At 31.5% G+C, this 19,921-nt stretch overlaps 1 protein-coding gene across 10 annotated transcripts in view; it reads right to left on the minus strand.

Moving 5' to 3' along the window:
* Positions 1-19,921, minus strand: part of LOC127734144 (focal adhesion kinase 1-like) — a 79,052-nt gene that overhangs the window by 29,637 nt on the left and 29,494 nt on the right. For 8 of the 10 annotated variants that reach the window (XM_052243891.1, XM_052243899.1, XM_052243908.1 and 5 more), the window contains 15 exons: positions 17,135-17,344; positions 14,481-14,656; positions 13,275-13,362; positions 12,698-12,777; positions 12,090-12,207; positions 9,310-9,450; positions 8,736-8,816; positions 8,260-8,470; positions 6,605-6,652; positions 5,611-5,641; positions 4,519-4,571; positions 3,988-4,047; positions 3,512-3,544; positions 2,530-2,627; positions 1,694-1,778 (listed from right to left, as the gene is read on the minus strand). In XM_052243891.1, the coding sequence (XP_052099851.1) occupies positions 1,694-1,778; positions 2,530-2,627; positions 3,512-3,544; positions 3,988-4,047; positions 4,519-4,571; positions 5,611-5,641; positions 6,605-6,652; positions 8,260-8,470; positions 8,736-8,816; positions 9,310-9,450; positions 12,090-12,207; positions 12,698-12,777; positions 13,275-13,362; positions 14,481-14,656; positions 17,135-17,215 (1,384 nt within the window). In that variant the 5' untranslated portion in view covers positions 17,216-17,344. The remainder of the gene's footprint in view (positions 1-1,693; positions 1,779-2,529; positions 2,628-3,511; positions 3,545-3,987; positions 4,048-4,518; positions 4,572-5,610; positions 5,642-6,604; positions 6,653-8,259; positions 8,471-8,735; positions 8,817-9,309; positions 9,451-12,089; positions 12,208-12,697; positions 12,778-13,274; positions 13,363-14,480; positions 14,657-17,134; positions 17,345-19,921) is intronic. The other 2 variants (XM_052243863.1, XM_052243872.1) reach the window with 2 other exon arrangements.

Consider the following 19,921-nt stretch of genomic DNA (forward strand, 5'->3'; position numbering starts at 1 on the left):
ATATTAGTCATAATACGAAACTTAATTCAATAGTACGCCAATTGCTATGAAAATAAACAAACTTTTAGACTAACAAAGTGAACAATCCTTCATACAAATTAGTGTGTTTTTCTTAATTTCTTTATTACCCCTAGGTATCTGTTACCTTTATTGAGCAGTTATACTCTTCTATATCATTACTTTATAGCAGTATCCTATCCTATGTTGTTTATTACCCCTTGGTATCTGTTACCTTTTCTGAGCAGTTATACTCTTCTATATCATTACTTTATAGCAGTATCCTATCATATGTTGTTTATTACCCCTTGGTATCTGTTACCTTTTCTGAGCAGTTATACTCTTCTATATCATTACTTTATAGCAGTATCCTATTCTATGTTGTTTATTACCCCTTGGTATCTGTTACCTTTATTGAGCAGTTATACTCTTCTATATCATTACTTTATAGCAGTATCCTATCCTATGTTGTTTATTACCCCTTGGTATCTGTTACCTTTTCTGAGCAGTTATACTCTTCTATATCATTACTTTATAGCAGTATCCTATCATATGTTGTTTATTACCCCTTGGTATCTGTTACCTTTTCTGAGCAGTTATACTCTTCTATATCATTACTTTATAGCAGTATCCTATTCTATGTTGTTTATTACCCCTTGGTATCTGTTACCTTTATTGAGCAGTTATACTCTTCTATATCATTACTTTATAGCAGTATCCTATCCTATGTTGTTTATTACCCCTTGGTATCTGTTACCTTTTCTGAGCAGTTATACTCTTCTATATCATTACTTTATAGCAGTATCCTATCCTATGTTGTTTATTACCCCCTGGTATCTGTTACCTTTTTTGAGCAGTTATACTCTTCTATATCATTACTTTATAGCAGCATCCTATCCTATGTTGTTTATTACCCCCTGGTATCTGTTTCCTTTTTGAGGAGTTATACTCTTCTATATCATTACTTTATAGCAGTATCCTATCCTATGTTGTTTATTACCCCTGGTATCTGTTACCTTTTTTGAGCAGTTATACTCTTCTATATCATTACTTTATAGCAGTATCCTATCCTATGTTGTTTATTACCCCTGGTATCTGTTACCTTTTTTGAGCAGTTATACTCTTCTATATCATTACTTTATAGCAGTATCCTATCCTATGTTGTTTATTACCCCTTGGTATCTGTTACCTTTTCTGAGCAGTTATACTCTTCTATATCATTACTTTATAGCAGTATCCTATCCTATGTTGTTTATTACCCCTTGGTATCTGTTACCTTTTTTGAGCAGTTATACTCTTCTATATCATTACTTTATAGCAGTATCCTATCCTATGTTGTTTATTACCCCTGGTATCTGTTACCTTTTTTGAGCAGTTATACTCTTCTATATCATTACTTTATAGCAGTATCCTATCCTATGTTGTTTATTACCCCCTGGTATCTGTTACCTTTTTTGAGCAGTTATACTCTTCTATATCATTACTTTATAGCAGTATCCTATCCTATGTTGTTTACAAACTTAAATGAGAGTGGAATTTATTTCCCTAACTTTTGAAATTTAAACATGCTTCTTTTATGGAAATCTTTCATGACTTGGCCTAGTTTAGTTTGGTATGATGTTCTGAGTGAATGCATGATTAGTTTTCTAATATTTGGATGTGTATGTTTCACTGAGTGTAAATATAACAAACTTACATGCTTCCTCTAAGAATTTTTCTGTCATGGTTTCTTCATTTTCTTCTTTACATGTCTTCACAGCAACAGGATGAACTTCTGAATCCTATAAAACAGCCATTTATCATATTTGATCCATTATACAATATTTGTCTTATTTTTTCATTTCGTTACATTTCAAAAGTTTTAAAACTTATCAAAATGAATCAAGACTATCATTTACCATCAACACGTCTCACCCTTCTTGAATTTCATTTTTTGCAGGTAGCTAAGTTTAAATAGTGACATTACAAAATGGTACAAAACTTGTACCATTTGTCTCACATAGTTAAAAAAACAAACCTTACATAAATATATATCAACACAAAAGGTTTTTGTGATCATTTACATGCTGACAAGAAATTATTTTTGGGTCTGCTTATGTTCTATTGTCTATGTTAATTTGCCAAAATTTTCTTTATACGATATTTGCAAAAATCTTACAAATTTTCCATATAACATGACTTTGATGATTTCACAGTTAAATATCCTCATCAATCTACTGTTTATGTTAACATTAACAGTAAGCCATTATTCCAATGTATGAGTAGAAAGATATAATACAATTTTCATTTTCCTCTAATTCACAAGGCTAAATAAGCCTAAACGTGTACCTTTTCCCTTCAATGTCAGAAAAAGAATGTGTTAGCAAATGACAATATTATTTTGTTTTTCTGCATATAACAAGTATATAATTTTCACTACTTTTATTTATGGAAAACAGAGATAAATCGAGTATGTTCACAAGAAAACAGACATACTTGCAAATCACCAAATATGAAAGAAAGTGTTTTATTGATGGTTGTCCATATATTTACCTTATCTGTCCATGCACCTTTATACACATCACCAAACTGTCCTTCTCCTAAAACTTCATATAACTGTACATGATCTCTTCTTAATTCATAGTCCTTGGCTGCAAATAATACGCAAATATAATAATCATTTCAATTATGCATGAACATTCATACATTAACCATCTAAATACAAAACGGTAAATCATATATTTACAACATGGATACCACATTTGAAATATTCAATTAAATTTCTTACAAAAAATGCATAAACAAACTATCCACAAACTACACAATTATACATCTCAGTAGCACTCTTGAAAACAAGTGTTCTGACACAGATCTCGGAATACGATTTGACAAAAAACTCTGTTCTTTTAAATAATTATTAGTCATTAATGCATCATGCATAGCCATCGCTTTATAAAGCTACATGCATCTCAAAGTCAATATATTTCACTATACTCTTATCTATCAAATAGCCATGAAAAAGAGAGAGTTCATTTATGATATGTGGGAACTTATACAACTTGGATGTTGTTTAAAGTAGAAAATTAATGACTTTTCTGTGAATATGGAATACAACAAATATTTAGATATTTCTATATATCAAATTAATAGAGTGAAATTTCTCAAATAAAATGAATGCTTAGTAATCTGGAAGAGAAAATGTACAAAGATCAGTAGATACTGAAAATTACTGCAAGAAAATGCACAAGGCAGTGCACTCAAGACATGCATTTCTCATTCCAGAAACTTTACTGCTAGCAAAACACAAAATGCTGGATGTCTGACAAAAACTAAATCAACTTAACAAGACGACAAGGAAAGGCAAGATAGTATACATATATCTAAGATAAACCCGGAAAAAAATTCTGACTGAATTCTAAAGTTTTCTGAAATTGGTCTATGGAATTTATATTAGTAATCTCATATATCTCCCTTATACAAATTTAGTGACGAGAGTTATGGAGCATGCATCCTCCCATAATGCATTGTAACTCACACTTCCGCTTCCTTCGTCTGCTGCCACCTTCGCCTAAGTGATTATATGTATTTCATGTGTTAAACAACTTTTTAAACTGTGTCCTTTAAAACAATAGAAAGGCCACTTTTTATATTTTACCATTTAAATAATTTTCTTTTTAAATGTTATTTGTTTCTGTATTAAAATATGATGATAACTGATCAAATCTGAATGAATGAAAAAATGAAAAATAGAATGGTCTTTAACATTATTAAATTGTGATTTTATTCTTTTATTTTTCAGCATTTCTTCTTGAAAAATTAATATTACATCTGAGTATATAACCATGACTGATAAAAAAGCTTAATTTTTATTTTTCATATATTATAAAGTATTTGCAAATAATTTATCATAATAATGGTCCTTCCTTAATAAAATTGTAAAGTCAACTATTTAAATCTTGTGGAGGATTTCCATTGGATAATCTCCTCTAACCTGTGACAACAATAACTTACTCATAGGAGTACTGTAGTCCCCTTCTTCTTCCACAATCTCAGCATAGTCAGAAGTACATCCTGTAGAGCATATAATGTCGATTATACAGTCAGAAAAATATCAAATGTACTTGTGCACCCTGACAGTAGTGATATTAAGTGTTAGTTTTTTCTAAAACAATCTATAAAATTTACACTATTACATTAAAGAAAAAATTTGTTTGTCTCATACTGCATATTCTTGCTCAGAAGAGAAAAAAAAAATGGAAATTTTAACAAAGTAAATTTTTAATAATAAATATATATGCCAAGAAAGTCTATGCAAAACTGCAAAGTGACAAAAAATATATGTTATACAAGTGATGTATTGATACTGTGATTTATATATGTAAATGGGTTCAAGTTTTTGAACCATGTGACATTATATAATTAATGTGACCATCAACAGAGCATGTGGCTAACTATCATGGTCATATAAATGGTGCTATCAGTTATAAATTATGTGACTTAATTCATAAAAAAATGTGACCATCAAAAGATCATGGGACTTACTATCATGGCCATTCCTGTGTTCTGATTTACCATAACTATCTAATCTTCTGGCTCTAAAACACAAAAAATAATAGTGATAATACTCTTTACACTATAATCAATGAGGGTGGTAAAGGGGGTGCTTGAACGGAAAAAACATGAAATAAGACATAATTTCACGTTGAACGTGAAATAATTTCTGTCATGAACGTTGCACGAAAAATAAAGACTGTTGTGAACCTTTTGTGACTGAGTCACTGTATTCTTGTATATATTAACTCTCTGTTTTACTTGTTATTCCCGATTTAGTATACACATTTATGATGTAAATGGTTTACGGCTTTTAAAAAAGTATTTCTTGACGATCCCTGCCAAGTATTTGAATACACCTTATCGCTATTCTCGCTTGACCCGAGAATCTGTCCGGCTTGAACTTTTGACGTCATACAACAATCACTTTTCCATTGTGGCGTCAGATATTTTCTATTATGACGTCAAAATTTTTACGGGAACTTTTGTGATGTCCAGTAATGGCGGACAAATAGCGATAAGGTGTATTTTATTTGAAAAATACCGAGCACGCAAAATAAGCATTTGAAAATCACGATGCACGTAAAATTAAATAAGCAGAACACGTTGAACGAGGCACCTGTTTTGCACGACTGAACGTTAAATAAAAAAGTAAAAACATGTTGAACGTGAAATAAAAAACGGTGATCACGTTGCACGAAAATAACCCTTTACCACCCTCATCAATGTAAAATGGACCTGTTAATTTCATTGTCAAATGAGTATAATTCAATCTGACTACTTTTATAGGTAAAACAAGACATCAACATCAAACTTTTTTGTCCATTGGACCAAAAAGGATAATTTCATGTCAAATTTTGAAATTACAACCTAGCAGTTGGCCACAATAAAACAAAATATCATTACAATATGTAGAACTTTTGTTCTACTTGCCTTCCAGACAAAATAAAAACAAATTCAAACACTGACCATTTTTCAAAAATGTTATACCTTTTTATAAATTAAAGATTTTTTAGCAAATTTGGTTTATTTAAAGAAGTCTATCCTGATACTATTTTTACTTTTCTACTGTTCTGATCTTACCTTGACTTCGGAGTTCTTGGTATTTTCTCATCTGGAAAATAAAGAAAGGAAATATCCTCCAACATTTTTCCTCTATTCTCATATATCTAATTAAATGTTCTTTTCAATATTACTTTTCAATTACTATTTTGCTTAAAATGTAATATTAATTGAAATCAAGCTTAAAGCAAACTGAAAACCCAAACAATAAAGAAGCAGTAATGCATCAATTTCTGAAACATGGAAATAAATTCAAGTCCTAGATGACACAACTAGAGACCATAAAGAAAATGGTGGATCTTACATATATAAAACTATATAATACTAAAGTTATGAAATGGTCAGGTTATTTTTTAAGAAAAAGTTGTATCACATCTGCAATGCATCATTTATCAAAATATCTTTTTTCTTTTCTTGCAGGCTTATTCATTAAGTGCTGAAATTGATACAATTTATAAACATGTCTGTACACAATTGATGTTACCTAACAGTAGATGTTTTATTAACTTTATCATGGATAATATGTAGGCTCTGTAGATAAAATGGTGAGTATTAAAACTGGTGTTGGGAACTTTAACATCTGTAAGGAAAACTTAAAATGAATATAGGGTCAAGTGGGGATGGGGTGTATGGTGCACATATATCATCATGGGAGAACAAACTTGGTGAACAGTGCATTGGTTGTCAAGGTAACAATAGTCTGTGAAGAAATACACTACAACTAATGACACAGAAACTGAAATCTTTGTCATCAAATGTAAACAACAACAAAAATAACAAATAATTAACAAAACAATTTCATGACATAAATAAAACCTTAAAGAATCCAGTTTCAGTGCCATTATAAATCTATCATTAAATATTTGTCCTACTAAATTTGTACTGAATTTTTTAATAAAAAAATCATGCATTATTACTGATATTGGATAACTAGGCCAACACCAAATAGATAATTTTGTGTATTGGAGTATACTCATCACAGACAGTGAACAAAAATCTGTCATGCATAACCAACCTTTTCGACTTGGTTTTGTGTCATTCAGTGGGACCCATTCTATGCCAGCTTGATAAAGAATTAGATACCATGTTAAAAGGTCTATGTGTATTAGTGTTTTTTTAAAATAAATATAGAGAATTTTCTGCCATATCTCTGAATAAATAGAACTTGAGTTTTAAATATTTGAACAATGAAATCTGTCTCAACTGAACCTTCAAAATTGGACACTGTAATTTTCTTCATTATTTACCTGTGTAAACAAAACATTTTTCTATTACCAACAAAATCCTGTGTCCTAAAAGGGGATAATTTTGATGTTTTTTATAAAGCATCTCTTTCTCAATAAAATAAGTGAATTTTTTTTATACTGTTTTTATCTAAAGCATAATAAACTGCTTCGCCGAGCGCAGCTGGATACGACCCCAGAGGTCCAACCCTGTACAGTTGGGGCAAAAATGGAAACAATATTCAAGCTTGATACAGGTCTGAATTTGGATTGTAATTAAATATTTGACACATTATAGGTTTCTGACACAGAATAAATGTAGTAAAAGAACTTGAAATTGGTTGTATGATTTGAATTTATATTCAATTGAAGATTTCTTGATGTTGTGCAATACACTGTGCTGTTGCTCAATACTTAGTAAATCTGTTTTCAGACTATATACAAAGAATAAGCAAAATAAATTGTGACCCCTAATTTTTTTCTTTGTAAAATTGACAATTTCTTAAATCTTGAGGGAAAAAAAATTGACACCCCCCCCCCAAAAAAAATTTTTTTGTTTAACCCCCCCCCCCCCAAAAAAAAAAAATAATATTTGAAGAGAATTTTCTTTTGAGGAAAAAAAATTGCCCATCCCCCCCCCCAAAAAAAAATTTTTTTACCCCCCTCTTTTTGTAAAATGTGGTACAAATTAAGAGACATCCATACACATAAACACAAGTTATTGTCTGAAAACTAGAAAAATGCTTGATTTAGACCCTTATTGGCCCTTAATTCCTGAACGGTTTGGGCAATTACCCCCAAAATGAATCCCAACCTTCTACTTGTGGTATTGAACCATGTGGTACAATTTCAGAGCAATCAAAATACTTATACACAAGTAGTTATTGTCCTGAAACTAGAAAAATGCTTGTTTTGGCCCCTTTTTCCTAAACGATTGGGACCATCACCCCCAAAAACAATCCTAACCCTCCTTTTGTGGTATTGAACCTTTTGCTTAAATTTCATAGAGATCCATACACTTAAACTAAAGTTATTGTCCAAAAACCAAATGTCTTCGGACAACACTGACGCCGACGACGACAACAACGTGATACCGATATACGACTGCAAAAATTTTTTGAGGTCGTATAAAAATTTGTAAAACAATTGTGTTCACTAATTCTGGTTTTATGAAGTTTAGGGTTTAAAATTTTCATTCTCGAGATAACTTCTCAAAGATTTGAAATACTAGAAAAAAACCTCTGTGTAGTCAATTATTTTTTTTAATACTCGTTTTTTAGTAACAGGAAAACTCAAGATGATTTACATAAATACATGGTTAAAAATGAATAATCTAAACTATACAATAGGGTCTTAACAGGTTTTCACAAATTAAAATATCTAAATCTTGATTCAGATTCTAAAAAGTAATTTCTATTTTATGAGATTTAATTCTAGGGTAAACTACCTTTTCTGCTCCATACTGAAGTACTGATGTCATGTACTAAACGACAATAGCCATCAATTAAGTCTGCCATATCCTCCGCCTCGTCAACAGAGGAACACGTTATTGTAAGTGGTTCTGTGGCTCCTGCCACTTTTATTTGTAGAAGTCCTTTGTTTTCTGACACTGAAGTCTGTATGGATTGAACTTGGTTGAAGTCAGCCATGTGTGTTGGCTGTAAAAAAATTCAAACAATCTGTATTAAATATAATCTTAATTCTTAAAGACGAAGGAAACATAGACATGATCTTAGATGAGTGATTTTGTATTCAAAATTACGTTTCAAGAAACTTTTGAACAAAATACTTGTTGAATTGTCACTTTTTGCTGCATTTCTTATGTATATCAATTTGAAAAAAAAAAATGAAAATTTGATAATAAAAATAATATGGTTTAAAGCATTTGAATTATTTTGAATTTATAATTTACAGAATACATACAGATGAAGCTTTTTCTGTAAGGTAACTTATTCCAACATCAGGTCCTATAACTAGTTCCATGGATATACTCCAACCAGATGACTAAAAGTATAAACATTCACTATTCAATTAACAAAAACAAAGCATATAGAAAATAGAACATATGTTTGTTGAAGATGTAATTTTGAATATGATCTATAATGTTTGAATGTTGTATCTGATTCTGATACTTTGTTTTAAATAAAGTAGATACTTTTCCTTATAAAGACAACAAATTAGTATTATATCAAGGTTTAATTCCTATACATATGTACAATTTAATAGCTGTTACTTTAACCAGTGAATGAAACACAGGCTTAAAACAAGTAAGAGAATCTCTATAACATATTATCAATAAATGCACCCCTGAATCTTTCTACTCTTTTGTACTTACCCCTAATGCACCCCTGAATCTTTTTATTCTTTTGTACTTAGCCTGAATACATCCCCAATTCTTTTAACTCTTTTGTACTTAGCCTGAATGCACCCTGATTCTTTTTACTCTTTTGTACTTAGCCCAAATGCACCCTGATTCTTTTAACTCATTTGTACTCACCCCTAATGCACATCTGAATCTTTCTTGTTCAAATTTACACACAGTTTTCAATGTATCAAAAAATTTATATACACATTCATGTTCAGCAAACTGAGCATACTGTTTAAAATGGAGTTGTATCAACTTTCGTAATGTTTTGGACTGAAAAGAAAGAAAAAAAAAACATTGTATAAACAAGAGAACATAATGTAGCATATACTAATGAACCAATAAAGCTAACTCCTTGGTGAAGTGGTGAACTAAGCATTTATAACAACAATAGAGTATAATTCTAAACCTTGTTTTGTATTTTTAAATTGAAAGTCAGCATCAATATGGTATATAATTGTAACAGATGTTTACATGTTTAAACCATTGTACACTTTCACATTGCCAACCATCTCTTTTGGTGTGATGTTTAGTGACTTTTTTTTTTACATCTGATGTTGTTCTGAATATACATGAAATATTTGCCATTGCATGCTAAATAATCAACAATCAACCTTCATATCCTCTTTTATTCATACTTTGAAATACTTCATACATACATGTTTTAAAAACTACAACATACTAACATATATTTTAAAAACAATAAAATCAAATGTTCACTTTGCATATTTTGACTAAACAATATTCTTTAGCTTAATTTCCACTTATTTTACAATATCTGCACCTTAAATAGTAACAACAAGTGAATCTGTGAGCTTCTGGTCACTAATGATACCCCTGCCCCGCTAAAAGTATAAGGTAAACAGGAAGTTGTTGAGTGATGAATCTGAAAACGCATCACACGGTATAGCAGACTCATATAAACCCTGAAACCAAATTTCAGAAATTCTTGTAATGTAGTTCCTGAGAAAGATGCGACGAAAAATATTCATGGGACGGACAGACGGACTGACGGATGGATGGACGGACAGACAGAGGTAAAACAGTATACCCCCACTTTTTTAAAGCGGGGGTATAAAAAGGTTGGTTTTTCCTTCATATTTACTATGAAGCAAATTAAAGCAGTATTGAATTAATATTCTGATGATTACAGGACTATGTATAGCTTAATGGATTTGACCAATAAAAAGTTTGTTTAGAGTTTCCTTCCAAAAAATATAGGGTTGGTAGGTCAGATTTTTTTGGGTCACAATCCAGAAATAAATGTGGATTGTGTCCACATGTGGACACAGATGATGCACCCGCTTGCATATCATATAGTTATAAAGGGACATAACTGAAGAACGGTAAAAGTGACGCTACCCAAATTTGAACTTGATCTGAGTTTTGTGGTAATAAGCATTGTGTTTAAGTCTCATAACATTTGGTTGAGGCAAACTTAAGTTAGAGAACGGAAACTAAAAATTTGCAATTTTTCCATTTATAAAGGCGCATTACTCTAGAACGGTTTGAGTGATGCCACCAAAATTCAAACTTGATCATTGTTTTGTGGTAATAAGCATTGTGTATAAGTTTCATAACATTTGGTTGAGGCAAACTTAAGTTAGAGAACGGAAACTAAAAGTTTTGCAATTTTTCCATTTATAAAGGGGCATTACTCTAGAACGGTTTGAGTGACGCCACCAAAATTCACTCTTGATCTGTATTTTGTGGTAATAAGCATTGTGTATAAGTTTCATAACATTTGGTTGAGCAAACTCAAATTAGAGAACGGAAACTAAAACTTTTGCAATTTTTTCATTTATAAAGGGGCATAACTCTAGACTGGTTCGAGTGACGCTACCAAAATTCAAACTTAATCTGTATTTAGTAGTAATAAGCATTGTGTGTAAGTTTCATAACATTTGGTTGAGGCAAACTTAAGTTAGAGAACAGAAACTAAAAATTTTGCAATTTTTCCATTTATAAAGGGACATAACTCTATATTGGTTTAAGTGACGCCACCAAAATTCAAACTTGATCTGTGTTTTGTGGTAATAAGCATTGTGTATAAGTTTCATAACATTTGGTTGAGGCAAACTCAAGTTAGAGAACGGAAACCAATTTTGGGACGTACAGACAGACAAGGGTAAAACTTAATGCCCCCTCCGCTACAGCAGGGGCATAAAATATCAAAATTTTCCCACAGTCCGATTCTGTATTATACTTAAATCTTTGCTCAAACTTCTGCCATTTCAATATGTCAATGAACAATGTGAGGATGCTTAACATATTTTGTTCTGTTACATATTTTTATGAAATATGTTAGCTGCCGCTATAACTGATAGATTGGTCAACAGTTTTTTACTAAATCCTCATCAAAATGTTAGGGTAGTGCTTAAAATGAGGGTTAGTGCTTAAAATGAGGGTTAGGGCTTAAAATGAGGGTTAGCAGGAAACCCTGGTCATACATCGATTCTCAGCAATGCAATTACCCTGCTGTAATCACCTTTGTGGAATTTATCACCAATCACAATGAACATCATTTATACAGGTATTAAAATAAGTTGACAGAAGGGGATAAGGGGATAAGGAGTATTTAATTAAAATAATTTGTAGAATTTACCAAAAAGGGGGTAGAAACTGTTGCTATCAAAATAAATTTACCTGGGTAAGGAATCAATTTAATGGAAATAATTTCATCTTAGTAGAATTTACCCACATTGGGGGAGAATTGTTTTCAACAGAATAATTTTACCCAGATGGAAAAGGAATCAGGAACATAGACCATGTGATGACAGTTGTTTTCTATTCTCTACTTGGTTCATATAGTCTAAGGTTTGATTTGTCAGGTTTTATGGAATTCCCACCTTTTTAAATTTACCTTGAAGCTCGGTTTTTTGTTAATACTTTTTTAATCAAAATAGTTTTACCTTTGTAGAATCTATCACAGATCGGGGTAGGAAACGTTTTAATCCAACCTCTTTTTCTAAATATTCAAAGTTGGACTTCTTATCTATGGCAACTTGTGGCATGTCTTTAAAGAATCGCCTGAAATAAAACAACAGTATGATTAATAACTGTTATCCCCATATTTTGCCCACAGATAGTACAGTTGTTTTCTACCAATGACCATACATTACTTACATATTACTGAACTGATTGAACTTACAGATATATTGATAATTATTCTTTTTACATAGTTTAGTACACCGTGTATCATTTAACAAAAGGCTGTTCAAGTTTATAGTAAAAGTGGTAAGCTTGTAGTCCCCTCTTAAAACCTTTTCCAAAACAAGCAAATGTAAAAAGATGAGTTGACCATAATCAATATCTCAACTTAGTAACAGTGTAGGATAAGTAGATGTAGGGAGAATTATCTATTATTACTGGAAAATTAACATTGATGCTCTCTATAAAATGAATTTATAATATATATGTCTACAGTTCCAATATAAACAAATAAACACAAATTTTAAACATAATATTTTTGGGAGTTTAGTTTATTATTGGTATGAAGACAAGGGCTGTTGACTATTACCTCATTTCTATGCATCCTAGTCTTATGGCAACTTCTTGATCTATAGTCTCTGCTATATCACGCATATAGTCATTCCTTATCTGCAAAACAAATTATTTAACTGTAAGAATATCGTTTTTCTTTGTGTCACTGTAAAGTATATCTTATGTGTTCTTTTTTTCTGGTTTTTGTTAATTTTTGGAGAGGAGGCTTTTGATTTAGCTGGTGTGTCATCAAATATGATATGATATTCAATTTTATTATACTGACAAATTACTCATACCATAACATAAGACTTTATTTATAACTCAGACACACCATCATAATCATAACAATGTTTCATCCGATCGGAATGATGGTTGAAGTGTACATAAAATCATATGAAAATAAATTTACAATGTTCTAACTGTTTATTTATTAACAGGGATAAGTTTGTCATCACTTTAATATTGTACAATAAAAGCAGCCCTTTTATTTTTTCAATGCTTGTATTTTTACAGTAATATTCGGGGATGTACTAAGTTTGTATGTTTTGCACAATGAATTTCATTTCAAACATTAGTGAAGCAAATAAGTCAGAGACCAAAGCAATAGTTACCTGATCATATAAATAGAAAAATGTTACTTTATCTCGCTGGAATAATTCTTGGAAATTCTTTGGTAAAAATCTAACTCTCAGTTCATACCTGAAAAATTCATATAAATATATATAATGCATGTATTAAACTTTTCAAATGCACCTTGCTAATATAAACCTTTGATATAAATTTTATAAAAATCTTACAAGAAATGATGACTTGAGAGCACGACAATGCAATTTCCCATACAATGTACATTTCCAAGGGGTATTACTACTGTAAAATGATTGATCATCCCTGATTTTTAAACCCTTCCATGACATTGCTGACATTGATATAAGAATTCTACAAGCAATGTAGGCTTGAGAGCGCTTACAATGAAATTATCAATATAATTCATATTTTCAAGAGGCATAACTCCTTTAAGAGTAGTTGATCAGCACTGATTTTGGAACTTGCCCTAGACATTTCTGATACAAACCTTTGATTGATTGATTGTCAGTGTTTAATGGCACTTTCAGCACTATTGGCTATTTCGTGGCAGTCAGTTTTTATTGGTGGAGGAAGCAGGAGTGCTCAGACAAAACCATGACCTTTGTCAGGAAAACTAACAATCCTAGTAAATTAAGATTAGAGTCAAATGCACCTGCCACATGCAATGTCTGATTGATTGATTGGTGTTTAACCCTAATTTCAGCCTTACTGTGCTATTTTGTGGCGGTCAGATTTATGGGTGGAGGAAGCCAGAGTCCCCAGCATCATCATGTGGCGAGGTATAACATATTTATTTCTTCTTTTATTTCTTAAATTACCGGTAGTAGAACTGAATGCTTAGGATATCACAATCACAATTGTATGCTCTGTTTCATTTTTCAATAATAATGAAGAGGCAATTCCAAATATCCATCTCTATTTGTGTGAGGAAAATTTGTAATAAATTTATCTCCTTTTAGTACTTTTACAACTATTCATCTATAATATTGTCATACTAATTTAGTATCATTTTAGGATGTTTTTAGGTGCATTCACATTTATATTAGACTATTGTTTCATTGACATATATAACATTTGTGTACTTTTTATTCTAGTGCTTTGTACAATTATACTAGAATAACAAAAGGGGAAATCTATACCTCTATCTTCAATGTAGCTGCTAATTTTTTGTAGCACTTTGTATACTGATGAATTATGACGTGACCAGTTATATTATTTATCTCAATAGTTACCTCCATTCCTCAGGTGGATGTGAAGATTCATATTTTTGTCGTACTTGGTACATGGATAAATTATTATGTAGCCAGTAAGATTTTCGGGTAATAATATGTACAAGTTTTAATGCGTAGCACTTTGAAAAATATCTTTCGCCTGCAGCCAAACGGCCAACAACCAATTGAATGATGTCCTGAAAAAAGAAAATAGGTACGATTACAGAACTTTTTGGATACATATTCAAAAATGTTCTCTACAAAAAGGTTGGTACTACTGATTGTGCATTATCTATCAGTCCCACTAGCCAATGCATCAGTATTAACTTGATTTAAATGATAAATTTTGTCTGTAAATTTCAAGTGAGGCCTATGAATTTATTTTACTACAACTGAGTATGTATCGCTGCTGGTGGACTCCTAGGATACCAAGAAACCAGACCTCTTCCATACTAGAATGATATATTTTATAAATTTTCAGTTCTTTAAAGGATTTATTTCTTCTTCAAGTAAACTTGCAGTTTCTCAGTCAAATTTAGCCTTTCCATTTTGGTCCTTTTTGATTTTTATGCTCTCCAACTTTTGAATACGAGATTATTTGATGAAGATAATTCTGAAAACATGTGTTGTAGTGAACGGTGACTGAATCGAAATCAATAAATTACTTTTTACTACAGCTCATTCATCACTGCTACTGACAGACAATCAGTCCCCAAGGGTATAACAAGCCTCTAGGATAGTGCTTTAGTACTGCTGCTGATGAATAATCAGTACTAGAGGGTACTATTAGACAAGCTGCTGATGAATAATCAGTACTAGAGGGTACTATTAGCCAAGCTGCTGATGAATAATCAGTACTAGAGGGTACTATTAGCCAAGCTGCTGATGAATAATCAGTACTAGAGTGTTCTATTAGCCAAGCTGCTGATGAATAATCAGTACTAGAGGTTACTATTAGCCAAGCTGCTGATGAATAATCAGTACTAGAGTGTTCTATTAGCCAAGCTGCTGATGAATAATCAGTACTAGAGGGTACTATTAGCCAAGCTGCTGATGAATAATCAGTACTGGAGGGTACTATTAGCCAAGCTGCTGATGAATAATCAGTACTGGAGGGTACTATTAGCCAAGCTGCTGATGAATAATCAGTACTAGAGGGTACTATTAGCCAAGCTGCTGATGAATAATCAGTACTAAAGGGTTCTTTTAGCCAAGCTGCTGATGAATAATCAGTACTAGTGGGTACTATTAGCCAAGCTGCTGATGAATAATCAGTACTAGAGGGTACTATTAGCCAAGCTGCAGATGAATAATCAGTACTAGAGGGTACTATTAGCCAACTTCATCAGTAAAGTTGGCCTTGGATTGTTTTTGGTTTTCCCTTTTATATTTAATGCTCTCAAACATTTTATATTTTTGGCTGTCCAAACTTTAAGGTCTTGGGTGTACATGATGAAGTCTATTCCATAAACACTTGTCTACATGGAAATCAAATCATACATATTTTGCAATGATTCAAGAGATCTTTCTAGTTCAGTAAACAATGAAAACTTTGTTAAAAACCATAATATGCCCGGTATATTAAAGTTCACTTAATAATGAACATGTGAACTCAGTTTCAATTTCTCTGATCAGTGAACTGTGAAATCTAGGTCAAAAATATAATTTGACTACAGTAATTAACAAGTGAAACTGCAAGCTACTGCTCACTGATGATACCCCCGCTAAAATATGGATAATTTTAATAGTGTAAAAATATGTAAGTGTTCGGTTAACGGGAAGTTGTTGAGTGATGAATCTGAAAATGCATCACATGGTATAGCTAACTCATATAAACCCTGAAACCAAGTTTCAGAAATCCTTGTATTGTAGTTACTGAGAAAAATGTGACGAAAATTTTCAACTACTAGGATGTCATGTGTAAAATGATGTAAGTGTTCGTTAAACAGGAAGTTGTTGAGTGATGAATCTGAAAACGCATCACACGGTATAGCTGACTTATATTAACCCTGAAACCAAATTTCAGAAATCCTTATGATGTAGTTCCTGAGAAAGATGCTACAAAAAATATTCATGGGACGGACGGACGGACAGACAGAGATAAAACAGTATACCACACTTTTTTAAAGCAGTTTTAAAGTGGGGGTATAAAAACCTCCCAATAATTTCTGAATTTACAATATTACTGGTGCTCCAGTAGGATACCAATTTAGGTCACAAGGTCATGTTTAAAAATTGCCACAGGTCACCAAGTTACTTTTAAGCAAACTATACATCTCTAAACTGATTTGATTCTCTGTTTGGAACATATTAAAGGTCACAGGTCCTTTTAAATGAGATATCATGTCGCAAGGTCGCCAACCAAACCACCCAAGGAAGCAGGTCAGATTTTACCATGTTGGAGCCACATTACTTATAGTAACATAGAAACTGACCAAATCTTGAAAAGTTCACCCAAAAAATTAGGTCAAGGACAACTGACATATTTAAGACTAAAACTTCCGACATAAATATATACCCGATATAGATTCTGTCGATTTTCTACCTGCTGTAATATTGAACTTTATACCAATGTTTAACATCCTTGTCATTCCCTGCAGGATTAGAATGAATGTGTATTTCTGTCTTTATTTATAGCAACCCAAGTAGGCATGACAAATATAAGTTTTACTTACTTTGACATCAGTGGCATCACCATATTTGACCATATTAAATCCTCCATTTGGGAGGTGAACTTTCAAAATTGATCTATCCATCAGGAATTTTTTAACTTTTTGATCAAATTGATTATCACTGTGTTCCCCAAGTGGGTCAATCACAAGATCCGAGCATGCTTCACATTCACCATCTTGTATTAACTTCCATAAACGACTCCATCGTGCAATCTGAAAAAAACAAAACAAACTCAATAAAAAACAAGAACAAGATAAAGTCATGGGTAATTAAGAAACAGACTACTGCTATTTCACACATCTAAAAACGTCTTTTATCTTTAGGTTTGTTAGTAATATATCAAAACCAAACATTTTAATCGATGAAAAAGAAAGATTTGAAATATTTCTAAAATCTAAGGCATTCAAATCAACTTTTTAACTATGACTGAACAAATTTTTCTACATAAATCTATAGCATTTAAAATTTACTTGTTAACTGTGGTTGAATAAATTTTTATTACCTACACAGGTCATTAAACCTATCCCGTGTTTCTATATACATGTACAACTATAATACAGTTAATTAGCAGCCATTTATTTCAAATCTGATGTCCATAGAAGATAATAACAATATATTCAGTACAGGATATGTGTATTATTTGTACTTACTTAATCATATTTTAAGTATCCAATTTAAATTTCATTTTCATATTAAAACTACCATTAATGTCATGAATGGTCTGGTAGTAAACAAACATTGTACTACTAGGTAAAAACTCCTATCCTACTAACACAGTAAGAACACTACATGTAAATGATTAATCTGTTCCTTTAGGACATCACTACAAAATATACACCTGTTGAATACCACTGCTATCTTCATAGTTGACCAACAATACTGTCCCTCCCAATGTTCTAAAAATGTAAGTGGAAAAGGATTTATATAGCCCCTTGGGACATATAAATAACGATTAACAGGGGGAGGGGGGTAATCGTTATTTATATGTTGTTGGTCTCATATTCCATCAATATCTTCCTATGTGACACACAATTCATGCTGAATGTGAAATCCCTACCTCTATATCTGTATGTGGAAATTAAAAGGGTGAATCAACCCCCTGTCTACGCACCAGGTCTTGCTCCTTTTGGAGTTCATGTTATTCCATCCGTTTTTGTTACCCTTAATTTGTATTTTCTTTATACATTTATGAGATTGAAACATAAGTAAACTATTGTTGAATGAATTTGAGATGGTTCCCATTTTAAATTAACAATTTGGGGGTCCTTTATTGGAAATAAAGAACTCAAAACCCTTAAAGCATGTATAGCATGATGTCAAACTCATTTTCTATCATCTTTTCTTAACATTCAATGCATCACCATCCATGAAAATTTACTGCTTGACATATGACTTTTTGGGGTAGTACTTTTTAACTTTTGACCTTTCCACTTTTCAGATATATAGAGAAATTATTAGGGACATGACCTGTCACTTACATGTAATACATGTGTCAAACTGCCTTTTTTTTTATACATATACTGTTATTTTGATATAGGTTTTATTCAACAGCTTGCTATTAGATTTGGTAGCCTGTATATTATGACAGTGATGTTTTCCATTTAAATAAGTTAAACCATTTGGACCAGATATTTTTTTACATCAATAAAGCCATATATTAATTTCACAATTGTACTTTGTTTTTCTAATTTTAAAGTGAGGTAAACACTGTCTATAACTTTTTCCTTCCCAGAAGAACTAACAAGTTGTGTTCCCTTTTAAATTTTTACCTGATAAGTATTTTCTGTTTATCTGTATGGTTTGTATGGAACTGTAGGTACATGTGACCATGGTAAAAAAGTGACTTGTACAAAATTATGAAAAGTCCCTTTAAAAGTTTGAATACTTTCAATGAATTGAGATACCCAGTTTATAATCTGGTTACCAGCATGGAAGAAACAAGGTGTTAAATAGGTGAAGATCATGATATAGTGTATTATCTAGCAGACTTCTGAAGTAGGGTTTACAATGATCATTTAACATTTTCAATTTATTTGTTCATACAAATTTTGCATTCTAAGATCTTTCTAAGCCTCTTTCTGGATTTCAATAAAACTTTTAAAGTATCTTTAGAACCTGAACATACTGCATGTATCTCATTCTTTCTCATCATGATTTTTGGGTTTTCATCTCTCAGATTGCCATATATACAAATATGGCTAGGCATCTTTTATCTGCAACTCCTCAACCACTCACAGAATTTCAAAAAAAAAGTCAATGGAAACTTTGGTACTCTATAAGGATGTATTATTTTCGTCTGAAATATCGTTGTGTTTTCCCCATAGTAAACATGAATCTTGAGGTATATTTATAAAACAATGGGGTCATCTTTTTTTATGCCATCATTGGTATGTTAGGGTATTGGGAGTAGACATGTTCTATTGAAAATTCTCTTAATCTTCAGCTATTACTACTAAAAGGTGTGGCAACATCTTTCATTTTATATCATATAATTAGTTATCTAAATTTCATATCGTGAGATGCAATCAATTTAAAGTATTTCAAGTATAAATTCATTAAAAACCTAACAGATCCCAGATCTGATGAAACAGTGAAATTGTTGAAATTGATAAAAGGCTTGTTAATCTAGAATCCACCCATCCAGATGTAAAAATTAGTTCTGTGCATGTGTATTGCATGTTCTTATACATCTATGATATATCATATGAATTAACAATTACATAACATACACTCAGCTGTTTAAAATTAACCACATATTTTACATTTTATTTCTTAAAAAAAATTAACAA

Source organism: Mytilus californianus, unplaced genomic scaffold (assembly GCF_021869535.1).
Source record: "Mytilus californianus isolate M0D057914Y unplaced genomic scaffold, xbMytCali1.0.p SCAF_1, whole genome shotgun sequence".
In the NCBI taxonomy this organism is placed as follows: domain Eukaryota; kingdom Metazoa; phylum Mollusca; class Bivalvia; order Mytilida; family Mytilidae; genus Mytilus; species Mytilus californianus.